The sequence below is a fragment of the Chlamydotis macqueenii genome, chromosome 9, assembly GCF_036417535.1.
Source record: "Chlamydotis macqueenii isolate bChlMac1 chromosome 9, bChlMac1.mat, whole genome shotgun sequence".
In the NCBI taxonomy this organism is placed as follows: domain Eukaryota; kingdom Metazoa; phylum Chordata; class Aves; order Otidiformes; family Otididae; genus Chlamydotis; species Chlamydotis macqueenii.
Window position 1 is genome coordinate 633,526 of NC_141564.1, and position 20,289 is coordinate 653,814.

General features: G+C 51.2%; 1 protein-coding gene across 5 annotated transcripts in view; it reads left to right on the forward strand.

Moving 5' to 3' along the window:
- Nucleotides 1–5,252: 5,252 nt before the first annotated feature.
- PID1 (phosphotyrosine interaction domain containing 1) overlaps nt 5,253–20,289 on the forward strand; it is an 89,131-nt gene continuing 74,094 nt past the window's right edge. The window contains exon 1 of one of the 5 annotated variants that reach the window (XM_086754501.1): nt 5,253–5,319. In XM_086754501.1, coding sequence (XP_086610627.1) covers nt 5,290–5,319 — 30 coding nt within the window. In that variant the 5' untranslated portion in view covers nt 5,253–5,289. Of the gene's footprint in view, nt 5,320–5,445; nt 5,546–5,866; nt 5,958–7,726; nt 7,866–7,987; nt 8,101–20,289 lie in introns of those variants that run through there. The other 4 variants (XM_086754502.1, XM_086754505.1, XM_086754503.1 and 1 more) reach the window with 4 other exon arrangements.

Consider the following 20,289-nt stretch of genomic DNA (forward strand, 5'->3'; position numbering starts at 1 on the left):
TTTGGCTCCGAGCCTCGGGTTTTGCGCCTTTCTCATCCTTGCTGCCTCTCTCCTGCCAGTGCCGCTTCCTCTGCGGGGACCCCTCGGGACACAGCCCGCGCTCGGCCCCGCGGCACCCCAGGCTAGCTCAGCCTTTCCCAGCACCGCAGCTGGAGACCGGTGACTGCCAAAACGACTCCCTGCCTTTCCCCCGTCCCCGGGCCCGCACGCCGCTCGTCTCTCGCCGGGAGGCTGGTGCGGGGCCCGCAGCCTCTGAGCCGCGTCCGCCGCCTCCCGCTCTCTCCAGGCGCTTTTCCTCGCCGCCTCCGTGGCCCCGATTCGGACGGCCTGAGCTCCCCACGGCCCCCTGCTTCCTGCCGCCTTGGCGCAAGGCCGCCGGGCCGCTGGGCCAGGAGCTGGTGCCGCCGCGGCCCCCGGAGCCCGAGCCCTTCCCCCGCAGCACGGCAACTGCCAAAATCCGCAGCTTCGTCCTGTCCTCCCCGATGCTGGTTAGGAACAGAGGGGCACTGGTCGGTACTGATTTGAGGGGGGGGGTGGCAGCTCCCAAAAACCAACTTTGCGTTTGCTGGGAGGCTGACGCCCCTGCTTCACTCGCTCACCGGGGGCCGCTGCTGGCTCTGCAACGGAGGTGCTGCCCGGAGAGGAGATGGGAACGCTCTGCATACAACTCGCTTGGCCCTTTATTATCACATATTTTGTCCTGAGTAGAACTGATTTGGCCTTTTAATTCCACGCGAGACCTTTGCAGCAACCTCCCCTCTGCACTTGTTGACCCACCGTGGCTTTGGCGGTTTATTTTCGCTGCTGCTGCGAATAGGGCTGGTACAGTGCCAGCGTGAAGGAGAAGTGAGACCGCGTATCTGCCTTCTCCAGATGAGGCCCAAATGTGAGAAGAAAAAAGGGATATCACATAAATGCAGCCCAAGAGGTGGCTACCTGTGCATCGCATGCATTTATTTAGTCCAGGCACCTTGGAAATCATCCTCCAGTTATTTTTGGTAGAAGAAGAGAGGTGGCTATTCTGGTACTCAGGGAAGGTGGTGGGGTGGTTACAGCTGAAGAGGTAATCAGAAATGCAACCTCTTTTGGCACCAACACAGGCCATTAAAGACACCTGGTTGCTATGGGAACCCCAGCAGGAGCTTCTCAAACAAATTCTCATTACACCCGGCAAGCCCAGCCTGGATGAGAGGGAGAATGTGGCGCGTCTGAACGTGAATTATCTCCTTCCCCGGGATACTTACTGCTGTCTCAATTTCACAAATCATTAACACCGCACTGCTTCAGGTTTCTAGCATTTTTAAATACTTGCAGAGGGGATGATGAGGCAGATGCACTGTGAGCAGAAGCAGCCTTGGCTGAACCACCTTCGGTGGAGCTGCGCTCCCACGTCTGCACAATCATCCCAACACACCTACCTGATCAGGATGGAAGTGACTTCCTAAACCGCAGTACCGTGCCGCTGGGATGATAAGGTAGGCACGTGTGTAAATAAATTGTCCTTGCAATTTACCAAAACACAATACTGAGTGGGTATCGGGACCCTTTGGTCCTGCAGACACGGTCTGCATTTTGCCAGTATTTGACTGAAGCATCTCCGCTGTTGAGTTGCTGCTGCTTTAACAGCAGCCGTGCTGTAGGCATGCGTAGGGAATACAGAGCCGGATCGCAGACGCTGCTGTACCTATCGAAGGACATACACCTGCTGTTTAGGTGTCACCACAATTTAAGTTGCTTCTCGATAGCCCCTGAACCCTGCAGATGATCATCACCTCAACATCCAGGTTTGTTGTCAGCATTTGCCATCTGCCAGTGCTGGGACGCTGCCCCCAGCCACCGCGTGCCTCCATCCCACGGCCGGACGCGGCGCTGGAGGCCCAGCCTGGCTGTGTCCTCCCTGAGCAGCCGTGCCCGAGTTCCCACAGTAGGCACTCTGTCACGGGAGCTGGAAATGTCCAACTCGGGCGTCCACTCTGCCATGTTTGTACGACCTAAAGCTGAGACCGTGCTATCCTGTCTGGCTTTGCCATCTGCAAGAGCTGGAGTTCTACATAAAAATATATTTCTTGTTAACCTGAATGTTAAAATACGATAGCTGGAAAAGAAAACATTTTTAATTACTTGGGTACTGCATTTCGGGTCACTTAAGCACAAATTCTTTTTTTTCAGAATGTCCTGGTTCTGGCCAGGATAGAGTTAATATTCACCTGAGCCGGGTGGAGAACTGAAGCTGGTAGCCCCTATGGCTGGGATAGTTAACTAATTAGCTAACAGCTGGGGTTCATTTACCCAAATTAGCCAAAGGGCTGTTCCATCCCATCTGACATCATGCTCAGTATATAAGTGAGGGGGGTGGTAAAGGGAGTCTCTTGCTACTTGGAAGAAACCAGGTGTGGAGATTTGTTGTAAGCCATTATACTGTATTTGTTTTCCATCACTGTTTTGTTTTCTTCTGTCATTACTCTTTGTTCAATCTCAACCCACGTGTTTGGTTTTTTTCCTGGTTTTCTTTTGTTTACCAAATCTCCCCCTGTTCTCTCGGAGGGTGGGGGGGGGAGTGAGAGAGAGACTGCATAGTCTGGTCCCGATGGGGGCTGAACTACGACACAGAAAGCAATCAGAAAATTCTTACGATGTGTCCTTTATCTGTGCAAGGATTCCGCATCTGCTTGGAGCGAGCTGACAACGTGTTTAAGAGTAACAAGCGTATTTAGATTTTAAAGTATGTGATTAATTACAGCACTTTACACAACATTAGGTTTGCTAATTAGGCAAACTCTTACTCTGCAAAGGCAAAACCAAGGTAAACTGAATTATTAAGGAAGAAGAAAGTGTGTTTAATGACTCGTGTACGCTTTGTAAACTTGCGTAATCAGAAAAGAGGATCCTGGAAACGGGACTTGCAAGGTCTGCACAATATTTGGGGAAGTGGCATTTAAATAACCGAATGACTCCTCCAGTGATGTTTCAGTGGGAAGTAATAGTGCTCCTAAGGCTAAATGGAGCTTGTGTAGTCCAGTAATTCATTGGGATCAGCAATTAGACAATTTTAGTTAATTAAAAAGGCAATGTCTACAGTAAAAAACCAAAAAAGTGAGTTTATTTTTGTTTTCAAATGCAGAGGAGCCATGTTGCTATAAGCACCTTATATTAGCGTATAAGATGGTGCAAAAGGAAGACAAACTAAGAAACTAGGAGCCAGTAAGAGAGAAAATGTCCTGAAGTCACTGGAAACACCGCAACTTCACTGTGCGAATGGAAGTAAAATCGGTCTGTCGCATCAAATCCTCCCCTTTGAAATGAGAGAACTCCCCTGGCTCCGGTGTTTCTGTCCTGTGAGCACAGAAGTGAAGGAGGCTGAGGGAAGTGAGACCAACCTGCGTAATGGATTGCAGCCGTCAGAAAGAATTGTCTTAACATGAACTCATTACAAGAAGAGAAACTGCAAAATCTGGCACAGCAAAAGGAGTATTAACAGAAAAAATATCTGTCTTCTTACAGGCACATTCTGGAACAGGGTACATCCTGGAAATATGAATTCACACTATTTATTTAAGCAAACGCACGAGATTTCTGACGGGCTGGGAGCAGAACTTACCTAATGCAGAGCAGCTTAGAAACCCAATGAAAAATGATGCTTGGATTAAAATATTAGAAAGTCTAGGTAAAAATGACCTCATCTCAATGAGATTGTGACATGAAGTCACCCGAGTTTCACCAATCATTTCCTGAGCTGGGCTCCGGCTGGTGCCCTGGCCATGCCGGCAGCACCCAGCCGAGCTGAAAAGCGGGTTTCCAGGTCCGAAAGGGTCCTGACGTGCCTGTAACGCCTGCCATGCTCGAGCACCCCTGGAGACCAAACACACCCAAGCAGCACGGCTCCGTAGCTGTCTTCTCCCCGCAGAGCTGCTTGCTGTCCCAGCTCACAGACTGCTTTTTAAGCAACCAACATGATCCATGAAACGGCTCCAGAGCTCACGTGAGGAAGAGTGAGGCTTTTGGAAAACGCCTTCCTCGTGCAGGAGTGTAAGCGTCAGTTGGAAGAAACACGAGGGTGACAGGGTCACGGTGTTTGCCTGGCGAGTGGGCAGGGGGGAGCGCTGGTGGGTGTCTGGGTGAGGGGCTGGTGCGGGGTTAGCGCTTCCCTTCCTGCAGAGAGGACGGGGATGCGTCGGTAAGCGAAGCTGCAAGGCTTGAATCGCTGTGATCAGGCTGGCACTGCCGAGGGACGCGCCAGTGAAGTGCTTTCAGAAGCAGTTCACGTGCTGACAGGCGCTGAGGCCTCGCTCTGCCCCGATGCAGACTCGCCCGGATGCCGCAGCGTGTCTCAAGGGGTTGGTCCCCACGGCGGCTGTGTGGCCCCGCGAGGGACAGCGTTCCTTCACAGGCAGACCTGATGCCATCGCAGACTGTGGCTTTTTGGGAAGAGGCCCTTAAACACCCCTTCACTTTGCTATTTAAAGCACCAGCACTGAAATGATGTCCCACCCGCAGCGGGTTTGGGAGCCCGGCTTGCGGGGCGCGGTGGTTAGTGCTGGGGACGAGCGTGACACGTGTTGCCTTGGCTTGTCACCGCATCCTCCTGGCACCCAGGGGTGAGGCCGGCCCCGGGGTCAGCAGGGAGGGCCGAGGGCGGCTTTTGTGCCTGGAAAAACGTTCTTTGGTGCGCTTCGGGGGCCCGCAGAGACGTTCCCCTTTCTGTGGCATTTCGCATCTCTGCTGGGAAGAGCGATGCCTGCATGTCCCCGCACAAGCCAGGGGCCTTCTCCGCTGCTCCCTGCCCTGCGAGGCTTACGGGGTGCAAGGGGCCGCGTTTCGGTCACCCCTGCCGCTCAGGCCTCGCGCAGGCCGGGGCCCGGGCTGGGCCGCGCTCCCACGCCGGGCCGAGCGCGATGCCACTCGCGGCGGCTCCCCCGCGGCCGCCGCGCCCCCGCAGCCCACCCGCAGGACGGCAGGTTGCGGCTGGCGGCGGGGGAGAGGCGGCGGAGAGGCCCCACGGGGCGTTTTGCCGCCCCGCGGCAGAGGGTGGGCAGGCGCCAAGGCCCGTCCTCGTCCAGCCGCAGCTGGAGACGGCGGGGCCCTCCCCGCGGGTGTGGTGCGGAGGAGGGGGGGGGGGGGGAACGACGGCAGGCGGGTGGCGCCCCGCAACCGGTCCCCGCGCTGGCTGAGCGGCTCCACGCGCGGGCCTCCCGCCCTCGGCGGACACGCGTGGGCGGGGCGTGGGCGGGGCGGGGCGCGCGCCGGCAGAGAGGCGCACTCGGGGGCCTGCTCGGCAGCGCCTCCCGCACCATGTGGCAACCGGCCACGGAGCGGCTGCAGGTAGGGGCACCCGGGGGAGAGGGGGGGGGCATCGCCACTACCCCCCCGCCCCACTCCGGCACCGGGAGTTTGTTGCAACTCCCCCCCCCGCCTCCGCGGAGGGTGGGTGCGTGGGGGACACGCACACGCAGGGTGCGGGGGAGGGAGGCGCTGCCCCGTCGGCATCCCGCGTCCTGGCGGGGCTCTGCTGCCCTCGGGGGCTTTTCCCCCCGCACCCCTCCTGCAGGTGCGGAGCCGCGGCGTGGAGTGGGGCGGGGGGACGTGAAGCCCGTTGGCCGCCCCGAAATCCGCAGGTCCGGTGGCTCGTGGGAGCCGGGGTCCCCCCGCGGCGAGCGGGGCTCGGTGGTGGGTTTTTTTGACGTGTGTTCTCCCGCATATTTGGCGGTGGGGGTGCAACGGGAGGCGGGCGGGGAGCAGGATGGAGCCGAACTCCGCGCGGAGTTCCGCGGTGTCCGGTTTGCGGGGGGGGGGGGCGGGGGTCCTGCGCGACGATCCGCCGGCTGAGCGGTGACCGGAGGAGGCTGTCGCTGCGGTTGCGACGCGAACCGAGAATTTGCTTTGGTACCGCCACACAGAAAACTCGGTTTGGGCTGATAGGGAAGCCGAGCTGAGCCGATCCGCGAGCTTTAATCCAGCCGGTAACGGGAATAATTCCTCTTCTTGAAAAAACATCATTTTCCCCTCAACAAGAAACTTGGTTTTTAGCCGACAGAAATGATGTGCCACATCCATAGTTTATGGATTCCGGGGTAAAAACTCCCTGAGCGCGTTATTATTTATTTGTTTCCCCGTGTGAGCCAGGAACCATTCTTACTGAACGCGAGCGGCGGGGTCACCTGCGTTGAGGAGTTTGGGATCACCTGCGTTGAGGAGTTTGGGATCCTGGGGCCGGGGAGAAGGCGAGGAGAGGCAAGGAGAAGGGGAAAGCTGAGGTTAATCGTGCCGCGCCGGTCCGGACCAGCACCAGAGCTCTCGGCAGTGGCCACTGACTTTGTGCAACCTACTGTTGGTCACCTCTAGCTGGAGGCTGCCTCCCACAGTTGTGCTTCTTGCCAACAGGAGTTGTTGGGGAAGTGTATGAAGAGCTGTGGGCGCTTTAGGAAAAAAAAAAAAAAACAAACAAGCCAGAGGGATCCAAACTTGCAGAATTAAATGATGCTCCCGGCTTCTACCAGCTCCTGGAATGGGGAGAAGGGGGGAGCCTTGGAAAAGCCACAAGAAGCCCGTACTAAGCATTGTGTTCATACAAGAGTTATTTAAGAGTTATTTAAACAACATAGTGAACTGTGGACAAAATTAATGCAGTGAGAGGACGCTGGGAGTGATTAGGATGTGATCCTGTAGTTGGGAGCTGGGTCCTGATCCGTGCACACAGGAGCCGGAGTTGCACGGGCCGTAGACTGTCTAAGATCCCCAATTCTTTTGTACTTTTTTTTTTTTCTCCAAAATGACTTTGAAACCCGGTCCCTTCAAGGTGCCTGGTCTCACGTCCCCAAGAGCTGCGTGCTGTGCATCCCCAGGCTGGCCGGAGCTGCTGGCAGCGCTGCCCGGCTCCCCTCCGAGGAGAGCTTGCGCAAGGCAATAAATACATGCATTTTCCCTTTTTTTTTTTTTTTTTTTTTTTCTCTCCCTCAACTTCTCAGTTCAGTTTCAGGTGTCCCACGTCGCTCTCTTTGTCCCCAGCTCCCTCTCTGCTGGCACCCAGCTGCTGTAAAGCAAACCTTGGTGTTGTTGGGGTGTTGGAGGGAGGCCCCCTGCTTGCCCCCGGCTGGCAAAGTGCAGCTCCGTCGTAAGGAAAACAGCAGCGAAAATATTTTCATCTTTCAGAATATTTCTTTTGGCCTGGTTCAGTAAGGGAAAGTATGAAGGGACTTTGGAAGGAACTGCCTGCTGGTGTCGGTCAGTCCTGCCCTCGCTGCTGAGGGGAGCTGCCCGTGTTTAAGTTGAACGGGAGCGAGCGTCGTGGCGTGAAGCCTTCTGTTGTGTTCTGCCACGGTCAGCGGCGGCTCGTGAGCCTCCTTTCCCGCTCCCGCTGATGGGTAACAGGGCTGGGTGTCCCGGTCTGTGGCTGTTAATGTAAAAAAGCTAGCTTTGTTCCAAATGCGCTCGGTCCCGTCAAGTTTCACAATTTGTGCTGAAATTTTTGGCGTTGGCCAGACGGGTACAGGTCCAGCAGTGAGGTCAGCCGCAGAGCTCACGCAAAGGCAATAGGCGTGAGGTGTCCTCAGCGGCTGGGTCAGGAAAATGCGGTGAGCTGGGGCGTGAGCTGGACACCCCCCCACTGCTGGCGGGGCCGCTGGCTCCCGAGAGCTTCACCTGCTGCTGAAATGTATCTGCCCCCCCTTTTTGGGGGTGCTGGTTTTTGGTTTTCTGGAATAAGCTGTAATCAGTTCTTTTTGGGGGCTTTTTTTTTTGGTCCGTCTGTTCTCCACTTCTCTCTGATGGAAGCTTTTCCTCCTATCCTGCCGCTCAATGAAGACGCCTCGCTGTTTCTGGAGGATACATCAAATTCAATTAACTGGATTAGAATAACAAGCTAGAAAAATGTAAATATCCAGAATTTCCTTGGAAATATGATACGGTGAAGCCTGCTCTTTCTTCTGCTCTTCCTTTCCTTTCTACTGGTGTGATTTCATTCACGTTGCCGTTACATGTCGTTTTGCCCACGTTAGTGGGGCAGTCGGTGATGTGGGAAGCTGCACAGCCAGGACGTTGCAGGAAAGTACTCTGGAGATCGACGAGTCTCTGGTGCGGTACGCAAGACCATGGTTTTTTTTGCAGGTAGCACAGGCAGTAGCGTTATTCGTGCTTAATGTAGATGATCTGGGGCCGTGTCTTTTCCCAAGATGTTGTCCCCTCTGATTTCTGTGTTGGCCTTTCAAGCCTGTGTTCAGTAAAACGCGGGTGAACATCCTGAGCAGGTCTCCTCTGCCAGAGCAGCGACTGGGGGGTGCTGTGGGTGTTTAAGGGTTGTTCCTCCTGCTGGGAAGGCTGGGACCCTGCCTGAGGGCTCGCTGTACCTTCTGGGTATGGTTTCCATTGCTGCGCTTGCGGGAGAGCTTATCAATGGTTACGAGCAAGTGGGCTCTGATTTTTCCCTTGATGTTTGTGGCAGTGGCCCTGGTTGAAATGATGCCAAAAATCTTCTGAAGTCTTTCCTTAAAATTATTTCCAAATGTACCCTTTGTGCCTGGGTCAGGACGCAAGGGTCGGGGAGCCGTTGGTGGCGCAGCTGGGATTGCAGAGCCTCGGCGGCGCTGCCCTGGGGACTCTGAAGCGATTTTTGGGAACAAGGTCTTTGTGCAGCTTTGTGTGCCTGTCTGAGAGATGACTGCTGTTTGCTTTGAAACCTACGTTTTCCTGGAAGCTTAATGCCAAGCATTGTTTCTAGAAAATAAATCCCAGTGGGTGCATAGTTTCCGAGGTCACGCTGTTTATAAGCGCCGTTTGTAAGTGTTCCTGCTTCCCTTAACACGTGTGGGTAATTGGGATCACTGTATCCAAATACGTTTTCTCCTGGAGCGGGAGACGTGGCGGTGCTGGCACTGCCCGGCGCTGTGCCGTAGCGCTGGGTGTCCCCAAGCCCTCGTTCCTGAGCAGCTCTGGCTTTTCTTCTGAGGGTGGTATGGCCGTCGGCTGGCGCAAGCGGTGGTCGGGTAGCGAGGAGCAGTCGGGGGTGCCGTGTCCTGCAGCCTGCTCCCGTCCCGTGCCCTGCCCCTGCCTGCAGGTCCAGGTGGGAAAACACGGCTGTTCCGGATGCTTTCCTTGGGCACGTGGCCGCCTCTTGCCAAGCAGTTGCTTGGTTTCTGCCATTGTCTGAACCTGCTCCAAACTGCCCCAAACCACCCTGAGCCCCTTGCTGCCCCCCAGCCTGGCCAGCTGTCTTCCTGCTTTGGGGCCAGGCATCGTTGCGTGAAGTGACTTTGTATGGATGTGCAAATGGCAAGTGTTCACGGTGGGACTTCAGTGGTTCTCTGCTCATCTGAGAATTAACTACTCTTACCGATACTCAGAGTTTGGGGCCATTTCTGGGCAAGGATTTAATAGCGGGTGGTGTGTTCTCAGTATTGCTAGAATTTAATTCTTCCGTAAAATACAGTTCCACATCTTTTCTAATGTGCTGTGAAACACTGAGGGGGAGAGCTGCAGGTGGGCGAGATGTCATGAAGCGAAGTGGGTGATGGAGAGCAGGAGGCTTCAGTCCCTTCTTTACCGGGGCAAGTTTGGTTCTTTGTAGATGCCGCATCCCTGGAAACGTTCCAGGCCAGGTTGGCCGGGGCTGTGAGCAACCTGATCTGGTTGGAGATGTCCCTGCTGCTTGCAGGGGCGTTGGACTGGGTGGGCTTTAGTGGTCCCTTCCCACTCGAAGCGTTCTATGATTCTGTTCCCTGAACCCGGAGGCTCCATTTTGCTGTCATGTAACTTGTGCAGCCCCTGCAAAGTCCCTTTCTGTGAGGTTGCTTTGCTGTAGTCTTTGAGTTGTGGGTGTAATTTACCTCCACATCGTTAAGATACAGCAGTAAAAACAGGGTGCAAGTACGGACGGAAGCGAAAAGAGTGAAAAGTGCTGCTCGCTTTCTGGCCCGCCTGTGAGCACTGCCCTCTGAGGCTTCGTGAATGCATCACTTGCTTTGCTGGAATTTGCTGCTGTGCCCTGTAATGCTGTGTTTTGAATCATAGAATCACAGAGTGGTTTGGGTTGGAAGGGACCTTTGAAGGCCATCCAGCCCAACCCCCCTGCAAGGAGCAGGGACATCTCCAACCAGATCAGGTTGCTCAGAGCCCCGGCCAACCTGGCCTGGAATGTTTCCAGGGATAGGGCACCCACCACCTCTCTGGACAACCTGGGCCAGTAGTCCACCAGCCTCGGTGGAAAAAAAAAAAATTATTGGTGTCCAGTCTGAATCTGCTTCCTTCTATTTTAAAACCATCACCCCTTGTCGTATCACAACAGGCCCTGCTGAAGAGTTTTTCCCTGAAAATCTACCGATACTTTTACATTTGGGGCTGACAGACTCTGTGGCTAACCACAAGCATGTCGCCTGTCTCCCCTACCACCTACCGTACCCATCAAACACCTTTCCCGTGTCAGGAATGTTGAAGCTCTTCACCGTGCAGTGACGTCAGCTCTGGGCAGTGTTGTCCCTGTGCGACGGCTTCGAGGTCGCTGTGGGCGCAGTGGTTTTGTGACAGCGCTTCTTTGCGTCCCTCTTCCGATGGGATGTGCTTTTAGGTGCTGCTGGGGCTTTCAAAATGAACTTCTCGCCTTTCTGTCATACGCCTGGTGTTCATACATCTGTTAAAAAACGCAGTGTCGAGTCGGTCGAAATGATAAATTTCAAATTTGTAACAGCATATGGAAAAAACTCTTCTTTAAACTGAACACAAACCGGTTGTAAGTGTAAAGCACACAAACAGCTGTCTCGGCAGAAACCGCGGCAAGACACGTGCATGGTGCTACTACCGAGCTCTGGTTTTATTAAATATTATGTCAGAAGGAAAAAGTGAAAAGCATTTGAAACTTGAGCTTGAGTCATGCGGATGCAAACGTCCGGGAAGTTGTACAGCCCAGTGTTTTGGCGCTGCGTACCTTCAGGAGATCTTTCCAGGCATCGGTTTCTGCGCCGTTTTGCTGCTGGGACCTTAGAGTGGTCAGGGATCTTTAAAACAAAGCGCTGATTCCAGCGGGCTCATGTGGCACCACTTAGCCTGGGCAATTCCTTTTTTTTTTTTTTTTTTTTTCCCCTACATTATTTATTCTTTGTAGAAAATGAATGGCTCTGGAAAAATGCTAATTTTGGGAAGCATTCTGTGACCAAAAGATAGTCGAAATCAGTGGCTGCCTTGTGGAAAGCCCCCTGGGAATGATCCTAAGGGTTTGCTTTTATTTTATTAAACTACTAGTTTATGAAGCTGACAGCCTGTTTGATGGCTGAGGGGGAAAAAAAAAAACAAAGCAGTGATTTCCTTGAAGGAAGACAAACTAAATCATTCGGTCTTAGGTAGTTCAGAATTTTAACTGCCAGGTGACAGCAGTGTTAGGGTTCCGGGCTGTTCCCGAACAAGGGCATCAGAACGCTGTGACCAAAGATTTTCAGTGTGGATGGTTGTGAGTGTGTCCTGAAAAGACCTAACATGGCTTTTCATGATGTGTTTTTCCTGCTGAAATATTGAAAATACGGAGTGGCAAATATAAATCTTTGATGTGCAGAATCTTAAGGAGAAAAAAAAAAGCTGTGTATTTCTGGTGTTTGGTATTTTTTTAATGGTGACATTTCAACAAAGGTGTGCATGGTTAAGTTGATCTCGTTTCACTGACCCTTCCCTTAGCAGTTCCGTGGTAGCTCCTGAAGTGCCGGTCTTTTTGAAGACCCTTCATTTGTGCTCTCCTCGGGAGCCTTTACGCAGTAACCACTTTTCTGACAAAATGGTTATCAGTAGTCGTAATTCCAATGTCAATTTGGAAAGGTAAAAATTTTACTGTTCCGGCTATTTGCTTCTGTTCCCTTGTAGGCCTCCCCTGCCACATTGTGCTTCAAGGGCGGAGGTGGGAGACCTGGAACAGGTCAGGGGCCTTTTTTGGGCTGTTTCACTCCCAGCTTAATGGCTGGTTGTGCTTCCAGGCACCGTTAACAGCTACATTTCTGACCTGAGTCACTACTAAAAAGTTTAACTGACTGAGCTACGCCGTGAGTGCCATACCCCTTTGTGGTGTTGGGTCTGCGTCGTGCCGGACAACTTTCAAATGTCTCCTAGTGCGAACACGTTTTCTCCAGATACGTTGGATGGGAACTGCCAAGAACACTGCGAGCAGATAGGAAGTTAATGAAATGTCCCGAAGCTCAGATTTGCGGCCGCCTCTTTCTTTCTGTGCCAGGCTTCCTCTGGGTTTGGGAGATGGTTGTTCCATACGTGTCGCGTGAAGCTTTCCGAACGACCCTGGGGTTAAGTCTCCGAGTGTTCAGAGCCTCCGTTTAGGGCCGGGCTTTTGCAGACAGCTTCTCTAGTCTGATTTAAAACCATCATTTCTGATGATGCTAACCTCAAAATGGTCTAGTTTCTTGGGGTGGGGTGGGAATTGCCCCTCCCTCCAGTCATTCCGGTTGAAAAAACAGGCAAACAGAAATGGTCTTATTATTTATTAAAACTATCCAGTCTTAATTAATATGCTGAAGCTGTTTTCTAGTGTTATGTTAAGAAATCTTGTCCTCAGTTTTCTCCTATCTCCTTCTGTTGGGGAGAGAAACGCCACGAGAAGAGTTGTGTCATGGTGTGCTGGTTCTTCTGGCTCCGGCTTGGAGCTGGAGACCATAACGACAAACAGCAGAATTGTTAGAAAAAAATACGTCAGCCTTCAGAACCAGTGTTTTAATTTTTTTTTTCCCTAATTTGAGACTATTTATTTAACTGAACCTTTTTCTCATTTTTAGCTCTTCCATCTGGAATTTATTACTTTTCCCCAGTTTTTGACCAGAAAAGTACTTTTTGGAACTCAAGCAGTCACCAAGCTGCATCTCCCGGGGCTGCCGAGGTGTCAGGGCGCGGCACGTACCTCTGCCCTGGCTCGCCGCACCGCGCGGCTGCAGAAGGCGGCACGGAATTGCTTTCATCTTCCAGAAAGTTGTCAGTTTAAGTGTCAGATTAAGAGGAGTAAGTCAATTCAGAGATTGGAGCGAGGGTTTTGGCCGCGTGTTGCTTTTCAGCTGGGAGTTTCAAATTGTCTGATGGGCTGAGTGGTGTTTTTTGTGGGCTCCTTTTGAGGGAACTGAGGAAGTATGACTTCCAGGTACAGAAACAGGCAATTTAATAGATTTCTCATGTGTAGCTATTTTAAGTCAGAGGTGAACCCAAACTTAGAAGCGTTTGCATGTGTGTGCGGAGGATGAAGTGAGATATTTCTGTGGCTGGCTTGCTTCTCCTGTAGTATCCATATTGCTTTCTGTGCTGCCAGCTCCGGCGTTGCTGAATGATATTAGATCAATTTTAATGTGGGGTGATTTTTTTTTTTTTTTTTGCTTTGTGTTTGGTTTTTTCTTTTTCTTTCTTTCTTTCTTTTTCTTTTCCCTAACCCATGGGAATTTTCTGTGCCTGACCATAAATTTGAATCAGAAAATGTAGAAGCTTGAATCTTGTCCCAGTGCTTTTAAGAGGGAGCCTGTACAGTGCGGATCCGTGCAGGCTTTGGTTTTCACAGCTGTGCTCTGTTGTTTGGATTAGAATCAGAAGGAAGGCTATTTTGTAAATTTTACGCCAGTCCTCTCCGCAGTTTGGCTGAAGGGGCCTATTGAGCTTGGTGCCGTGTCTCCAGCCACCATTCCCGAGGCTCCCAAAGCCGGCGATGCTCCAGCTGGGGACAAGGCTGCGGGGTGGGCCCCGGCTCTGAGCCTGCCCCCCAAACTGTGGGTTTGTGACGCTGGCTGTCCGCACGCCGTGCCCCACGGCTGCTGACCCCGCTGCCCCTTGGGAAGGGCACTTGGGGTGACGGAGGAAGAGGAGCCCGCTCTGCCGCGTCCTTGCTGGCGGGGCGTCAGTGCAGAAAGGACGCTACTTTCTACGAGGCTGGATGGTTCACTTTGATAAAAGTGTGTTAAATCACTTGGATTGAAGAATGCAGTCTTATCTCCACGCCTTCGAACCCGTTAACTTGTATCTTGCCATTTGAGATGGCAATGTGACGTTTCAGGGGTTCATAAGGAGTGTTGGGAAGCGTTTATCTGTGGGTGACTCTTCTGTTTTGATCTTTTTTTTTCATCAAAGAGCCTGAAGCTTGGTGAAAATGTGTAACATTTTCACAAGGGTTCTGCCCTTGCCTTTTCCCCACAGGTCAGTGTTGGAATATTCAGTTCTTTCCCTTTCTCGCAGCTCTGAGGTCGCATGTGGCTTCCTTGCGCCTGCCCTTCGCAATCCTGCAGTTTCTGGCTGGGTAACGGGAGGCATGCTTCCAAGGAGTTACCCACTGCAAAAACTTGGGATTTTGTCACAGACGGAGGATTTTTGTCACGGACGGAGTTCAGATCCGGTGCGGACTGGGGCTGCCTGGTGCAGGAAATGACCCCATCAGAAATCCTGGGCTTGCTGCAGGTCTGCGGAGGCGATGGGCAGCCTTTCTGTGCGTCGCAGCAAGCCTGGGACCAGTCTCCATGTGAACGAAATGACTGCCTTTCATAGCCAAGCGTGATGAAAAGCCCTGGCCCCTCAGGACACTGCAAAATACTGAAGTTCCAGATACTGACTGCTTGATTTTTCCTTTCCTGAAGCCGCTCTCTCACACCCTTCTTGTGTTTAGAATGCAGGCAAGTTTCAGGCTGCAGAAGTGGTGGAGCTCATTTCCCCTAAGGAGAGTCACGTTGAAGGCTGGAGCTAGCTGAAGTGAGTTACGGCAAGATCCTTACCTGGAAAGAGACATTCCAGAGCTGCAGCTCAGGGATTTCACCCCTGTGGTCGGACCAGCTGCCGCCGGGTTTCTGAGCCTGGGACAGCGAGGTCTGTACAGGTGAAGGTGTCTGGGATGTTTGTCAGAAAGGCAGAACCTGAGAAGGCTTGGGGATCACGTAAAATGCTTGTAGAAATGTAGACCTTCTGGGGGAAGGAGGAGCAGGTCGGCAGCTGGGGACTGCGTTGGTCCGTGAGTGCTCCAGGGACCCCCATCTGCGGACACCTGGCCCTGAAACGACTCACTTCTGCTCGGCCTCAACTATTTTCAGAGGGCATTTATATGGTTATTTTTAGGTTAGGATTTTTATTTCTCAGCATCAGAAGTTATTCATCTTGCTTACGGGGTATCAGGAAGATAGTCGTGTGCGGTGGGCAGTGCTGGCCTGGGAAGTGCCCGTCCCACGTTTCTTATGAAGTTCCCGTGCCGGTTCTGGAAGTAACAGCCAGACCTTTGGTTCCTCTGTTGTGGGCTGAGGGTGTTCTCCGGTGGATTGGAGCTTTCCAAGGTAAACGAAGTGCATGTGGCTTGGCATTTGGATCACCAATGGTATACCAAGCTGGAGAATTTCAGAAGCCATTAATGTTTGAAGAGATGTCGTTTTGCTCACCTGGGGATAAGCTTTGCCCCTGTCTGTGTGCAGGACTTTTTTTTTGGTCCAGATTCAGATCTTTATAGTGGTGTAACTCTGAGTGCCAGTGCTAATGCCAGTAGAATTATTATGCGTTTCTTTTACTTCAGTGTTTTTGAAAGTTCAAATCTTATCTGGTTTTTTTTTTTCTTACTTTTCTTTTTTTTTTTTTTTTGAAAAGTAGATACATGTCACAAGATTTCATGTCTAAGAGAGCTGAACTGGACATTTCTACATTGCTCTTTTTTGAAAGCATGTGTTATTGAAGTCGTTGCGGACTGAGCCCGGACGCTGTTTGGAGAAGGGGCTGCTGCGTATCCGACAGAGGAACATCTGTGTCACGCTGTGAGCTCGCCACCCGCTCCCTTTGGGACGAGATGGGGGAAAAAGCGCTTGACAAAATATTGATGGAGGTGTTAATACACCTCACAGTCGCACGGTCCCTCCCCTCAGGCTTGGAGCATCGCAGGCTGTCGGCCCTGCGGCACCCGCAGCCATCTCCCCGGGCAGCGCGCAGCCTCTTCGGGGCTCCTGGCTGGCTTTAGCAAATATCGTCGGTTTTCAGCTGAAAACCGTATTTCTCATTTGTGAGTCCAGTCTGTTTCTGAGGCCGTTTGTTATTTGTGTATTTTCCTATGAAAACTTAATGTATTTGCTTCTTCAAAGGGTTTTAAATGCCTGCTCCGCTTTTTTTTTTCCCCCTAGCATCTCTTAGGAACAAAAAAGTGTTTCTTACCTGGCCACCGTTGTTACATGGGTGAACTTAGAGGGCATCATCTGCGGGAGGTAAACATGATTCCCAACATTTTCTTCATCTCAAGCCTGTATAGGCACAATAGGAAAGTGCTGTCATATTCTTCCCTGTTACCCTAAAATCTATCTGGTAATATTTTTATTTATTTTTTTATTAAACAGCTTTCTGGGAGGTTTTTCAATCTGATCCCCTTACTGAGTTTTACAACTTGGCGTACACCAAAATCAGACTGAAACATTTGCTTTAGAAATGCCCTAGTCCTTACGGTGCCGTCCATGACTTCCCGTACAGAGAGGAGAGCGATGTTGGGAGTTTGAGGAGTCGGATGACGAAAAGTTAGCCGTTGCTAACCACTGCAGCTGTGCTGCAGAGCCGCCGGTGCAGGGCCGTGACAGCTGCATCATGTAGTTTCCACAAAAATTACAGTTTTTTTAGCATCCCAGTTGGAAGGTGTCAACACGCAGCAGTGCGGTTTTATTTAAGATACGGTTTTATTTAAGATAGAGTTTTACTGAAGCCCTTTTGTTAGGGCTCCCTGGCTAAATGAGCAAGTAAAGGCTCCCTTTGCCATGCCACCTCGAATTGGACCAGTGGCATTGGCTGGCCAGGGCAGGAGCAGCACAACTCGGATGCGGCGGAATGGTTTTTCAACCACGTCATCGCCTCGCTGACGTAATGGGTTTTTCCTCCCGAAAGGAGGTGACGGCGGTGCTGGTAATGCCGAGGTGATCCCGTGCACCGGCTGCCGAGACGCGGGGCGGACAAAGGCTGGGTCCTCACCTGAGAAGCTGAATGGGTTCCAGCAAGGAGCAGTTTCTAACGTGCGTGTTCTGATTTATGTTCTGTTAACCCCTAACACCACATGGTTACTAGTGTAAATATTTATTCTCGGTACGTAGCTACAGATGTGTGGTAGGATTAATGCTATATTTTTAGTACTTCGGACTCAGTTTAAGTAAAATCAGTTTGTCAGGTTGCTTCCTTCAGTGTTTTTCTTTTTTTTTTTTTTAAATTGGCAAAAGAGTATGCGCAAACAGGGTTCAGATGGCCAGAGCCTCCAGAACCTCATTATCTTAAATGAAAAATGTCAGCCTTTGACATTAATGAATGATTTAGCTATTACATGATTTAGTCGCTGGGGAGAAATGGAATCGACTGTTACAACCATCCTTCTCTTCTAGATAGTAATGATAAGCTACAGCCCACAGCTCGGAAGAACTAATAGCTCTGGACATTATTTTTGTATCCTAGAACATCTCAATTCTGTTATGTTTGGTAACATTTTACTCTGGAAATCCTTCACTTAGAGAAAACTGGAAGGTGCACGGAGGACATCCTCCTGTATCCCCTACTGTTGCTTTTCAGCTGTTTACAGGCTGCAGATGTGTTGCCTCTGCGTTTTGAAAAGTCAAACTGTTGTGTTTCTGTGGGCCGTTCCTCCCTTACCGGAGGAAATAGGCTGTTTAGGCAGTGTGTGGGGATTAGCTGTGTATTGAACGGCCGCGGTAAGCAAGTCATTGGTTCTCATCACAATGTGCACTGTGCTCTGTGTGTGGATTTTGGGGAGTCTCCTGGAAAAGAAAATACTCTTCTGTCTAAAAAGCATTTCCTACCCAGTGACTGGCTGTAAGAGAAACAGCTTGAAAATATTTCCTGGCTGAAGGAAAGGACCAGTGCATACTTTCAGTTTGCCATTGTGGTTAACATCACTATGTGTTTTTCTAGCACTTACACAGTTTTTCTCAGTTTTATGTGCCTAGTGTTAATAAACATAGCACAGAAATAACCGTCTACCTGAGCCGATCCCTTCGATCTTTTCTTTTGGTGGGGTTTTGCAGGGGATAATCTGAGGGTTCAGGCTTGGCTTTGCTCCCGTTTGAAATCACTGTTAAGATACCGATGACTTTGCTGCTGGATCAGGGGCTGAGGGCTGTGCCTTGGGGTTTTTCCTTTTTTTTTTTTTTTTTTTTTAGAACTAGATTGGTGGGCAAATTAGCAACCTGCCCTGCGCACGCCCCGAGCTACCCGTAACTCAGCGGGATGAAATTATTCAAAATTGTGAGTACCCTTGTTCCTTGAAATTTTCCAGTAGTACTTTGGTGTTTTCACTCCTGCCCCCTCCCAGCCGTCGCTCGACAAAGCTGGGTGTATTTCCCAACTGGGCGGCTCTGAATCCTTGCCGATTCCCAGCAGAGCTGTTTGCCCTCTTTCAAATCGTGTGTCGCTTCAGCCTGACCCTCGTAGTCTGGGATTTCTGTAGTGCTGCGTTTTCTATAGACGTGTGATTTTTCTGCCTTAAACTTTTGTTGTTGCTTTTTAAAAGCTGAATTTTATCTGTTACTGTCACAGGCAACAGCTAAAACTGTGATTCTGAGGTGCTCAGAAAACCTGGAGGCAGATAAGAAGATTCCTAAATTTATTCATCCCTTGCACTTTCAGCCGTGACCGCTTCCGTGCAAAGAGATGAGTTACAACTTTGGGAGATCAGGGAAAGCAAGAACGGTCGGGGCCGGTGGCCTCCGTGGTACCGCAAGCCCGGCTAGGCAACCCCCGTGGCTCTTCAGTATACGCTTCCTTTGGGAAAAACAGGTTGGAAATGTTCTTGAAGGCTGGGTACGGAGTGAGACCCGTAAATAGGTCCTGCGAACTCTCTGTTTGTGCCGTGTTCGTACGTGAGCGTGCTGCGGTGAAGTGATCTGGAACTGAAGCAAGCTGGGAATGGGAAAGCTGTGCTGATGGAAATAATAAAAAGGGGAGATGTGCCCTGATAGATGCTGTAGTGGAACTGCTGTAAAAGTGTGCACCTATTTACAGCAACAGAGGTCTCATTTCTGCAAAACTTCAGCCATAGACATGTTTTTGCTGGGACACTGCATGGTAAGTAAGGGCCTGATTTCTTGCAGGACCAAGGCCTTGCTGAGTATTCAGTGTTTCGGTGCATGTGGTTTTCTTTCCAGAATTGAAAACATCTTTTATTCCCTGGCCGGAGCTGGCAGCCGGCACAGAAGGCAGTCTGCGCTGTGTTTATCAATCCGGGGAGAAGTCCAGCTCTTGCGGGTGTATTTCTCATCTGCCAAGAGCATCAACAGAAAGTTTAACTATCTCCCACTCTCTCTTTTTTTTTTTTTTCTTAAATTACTTAAATATGGCCATTCAGAGAGGCATTTAATTCTTTAAATATGGTGCAGAAGGCGTCAGTGAATGAAGGGCAGAGGGTTTAACCCCCTGATTTCTGACGCTTGGCTGGCTGCTGGCTGGATGGCATGTGGTGATGCGTGGGCCGATGGCTGGATGGCGTGTGGTGACGTGTGGGCCGTCCCGGGACGTGCTGCGGGAGCATCCCCTCTGCTGCGGGCCAGCCTCGCCGGGAAATTCCGTCCCGCCGTGCCCCCCTGCCCCTTGCTGCAGGGGATGCCGCCTGTGTGCCGCAGCCTTTTTGGGCACCTGCAGAGGTTTTACTTGTGAACCATATTTTTGGGGGGAAAGCCTGGTTTAAACTGTTACTCTGTCTATGCGAAGTGCACTCAGTGAGAATAAGCAGCCTGGTCCTCCTGCATTTGTTGAGCTATTTTGTTCATTTTGATGAGTCTAAGCTGTGAAGCGTGTGTGTAAAAATGGTCCTCGATCCTTTTGGGGCTTAGCTGAAACCCCGTGATCCGGCGCTCCAAATAAACCCCTGGCAGTGAGTGAATGCTGGAGGGCTTTGGAAGGGGTCCTTTCAGAGGATCCTCGTGCCCGTGTGTGGAGAAATGGGGATGTGTGAAAGGTCTCCCTTGCAGCTGAGAGTATTTTAACAGTCTGCAATGGCATCTTTACCCATCAGAGTTTCTTTAGTTATCAGAGTTCTAGCAAGTAAATTTCTTCCGTGAATTGTGGCGGCCCATTTCGCTAACTGAGCGCCAGGTTCGTTACTGTATGAACTGGATAATTAGTTTGTAATCCATGCCCGGGCATTTCATCCTGACAGTTTTCTTACAGAGAATAATTTGCCTTTTGTTTGTGGAGGGTGAGGGTTTTTTTTGATGAAAACAGAAGTCCCATTCACGACGGGCACAGCAAATGTAGTAAAGCACTATCATAGCGGGGATTTGCTGTACGCTATGGATTTATGTCAAGAATGTTAATGATTTGTTTATGAATAAGCGAGCCTGT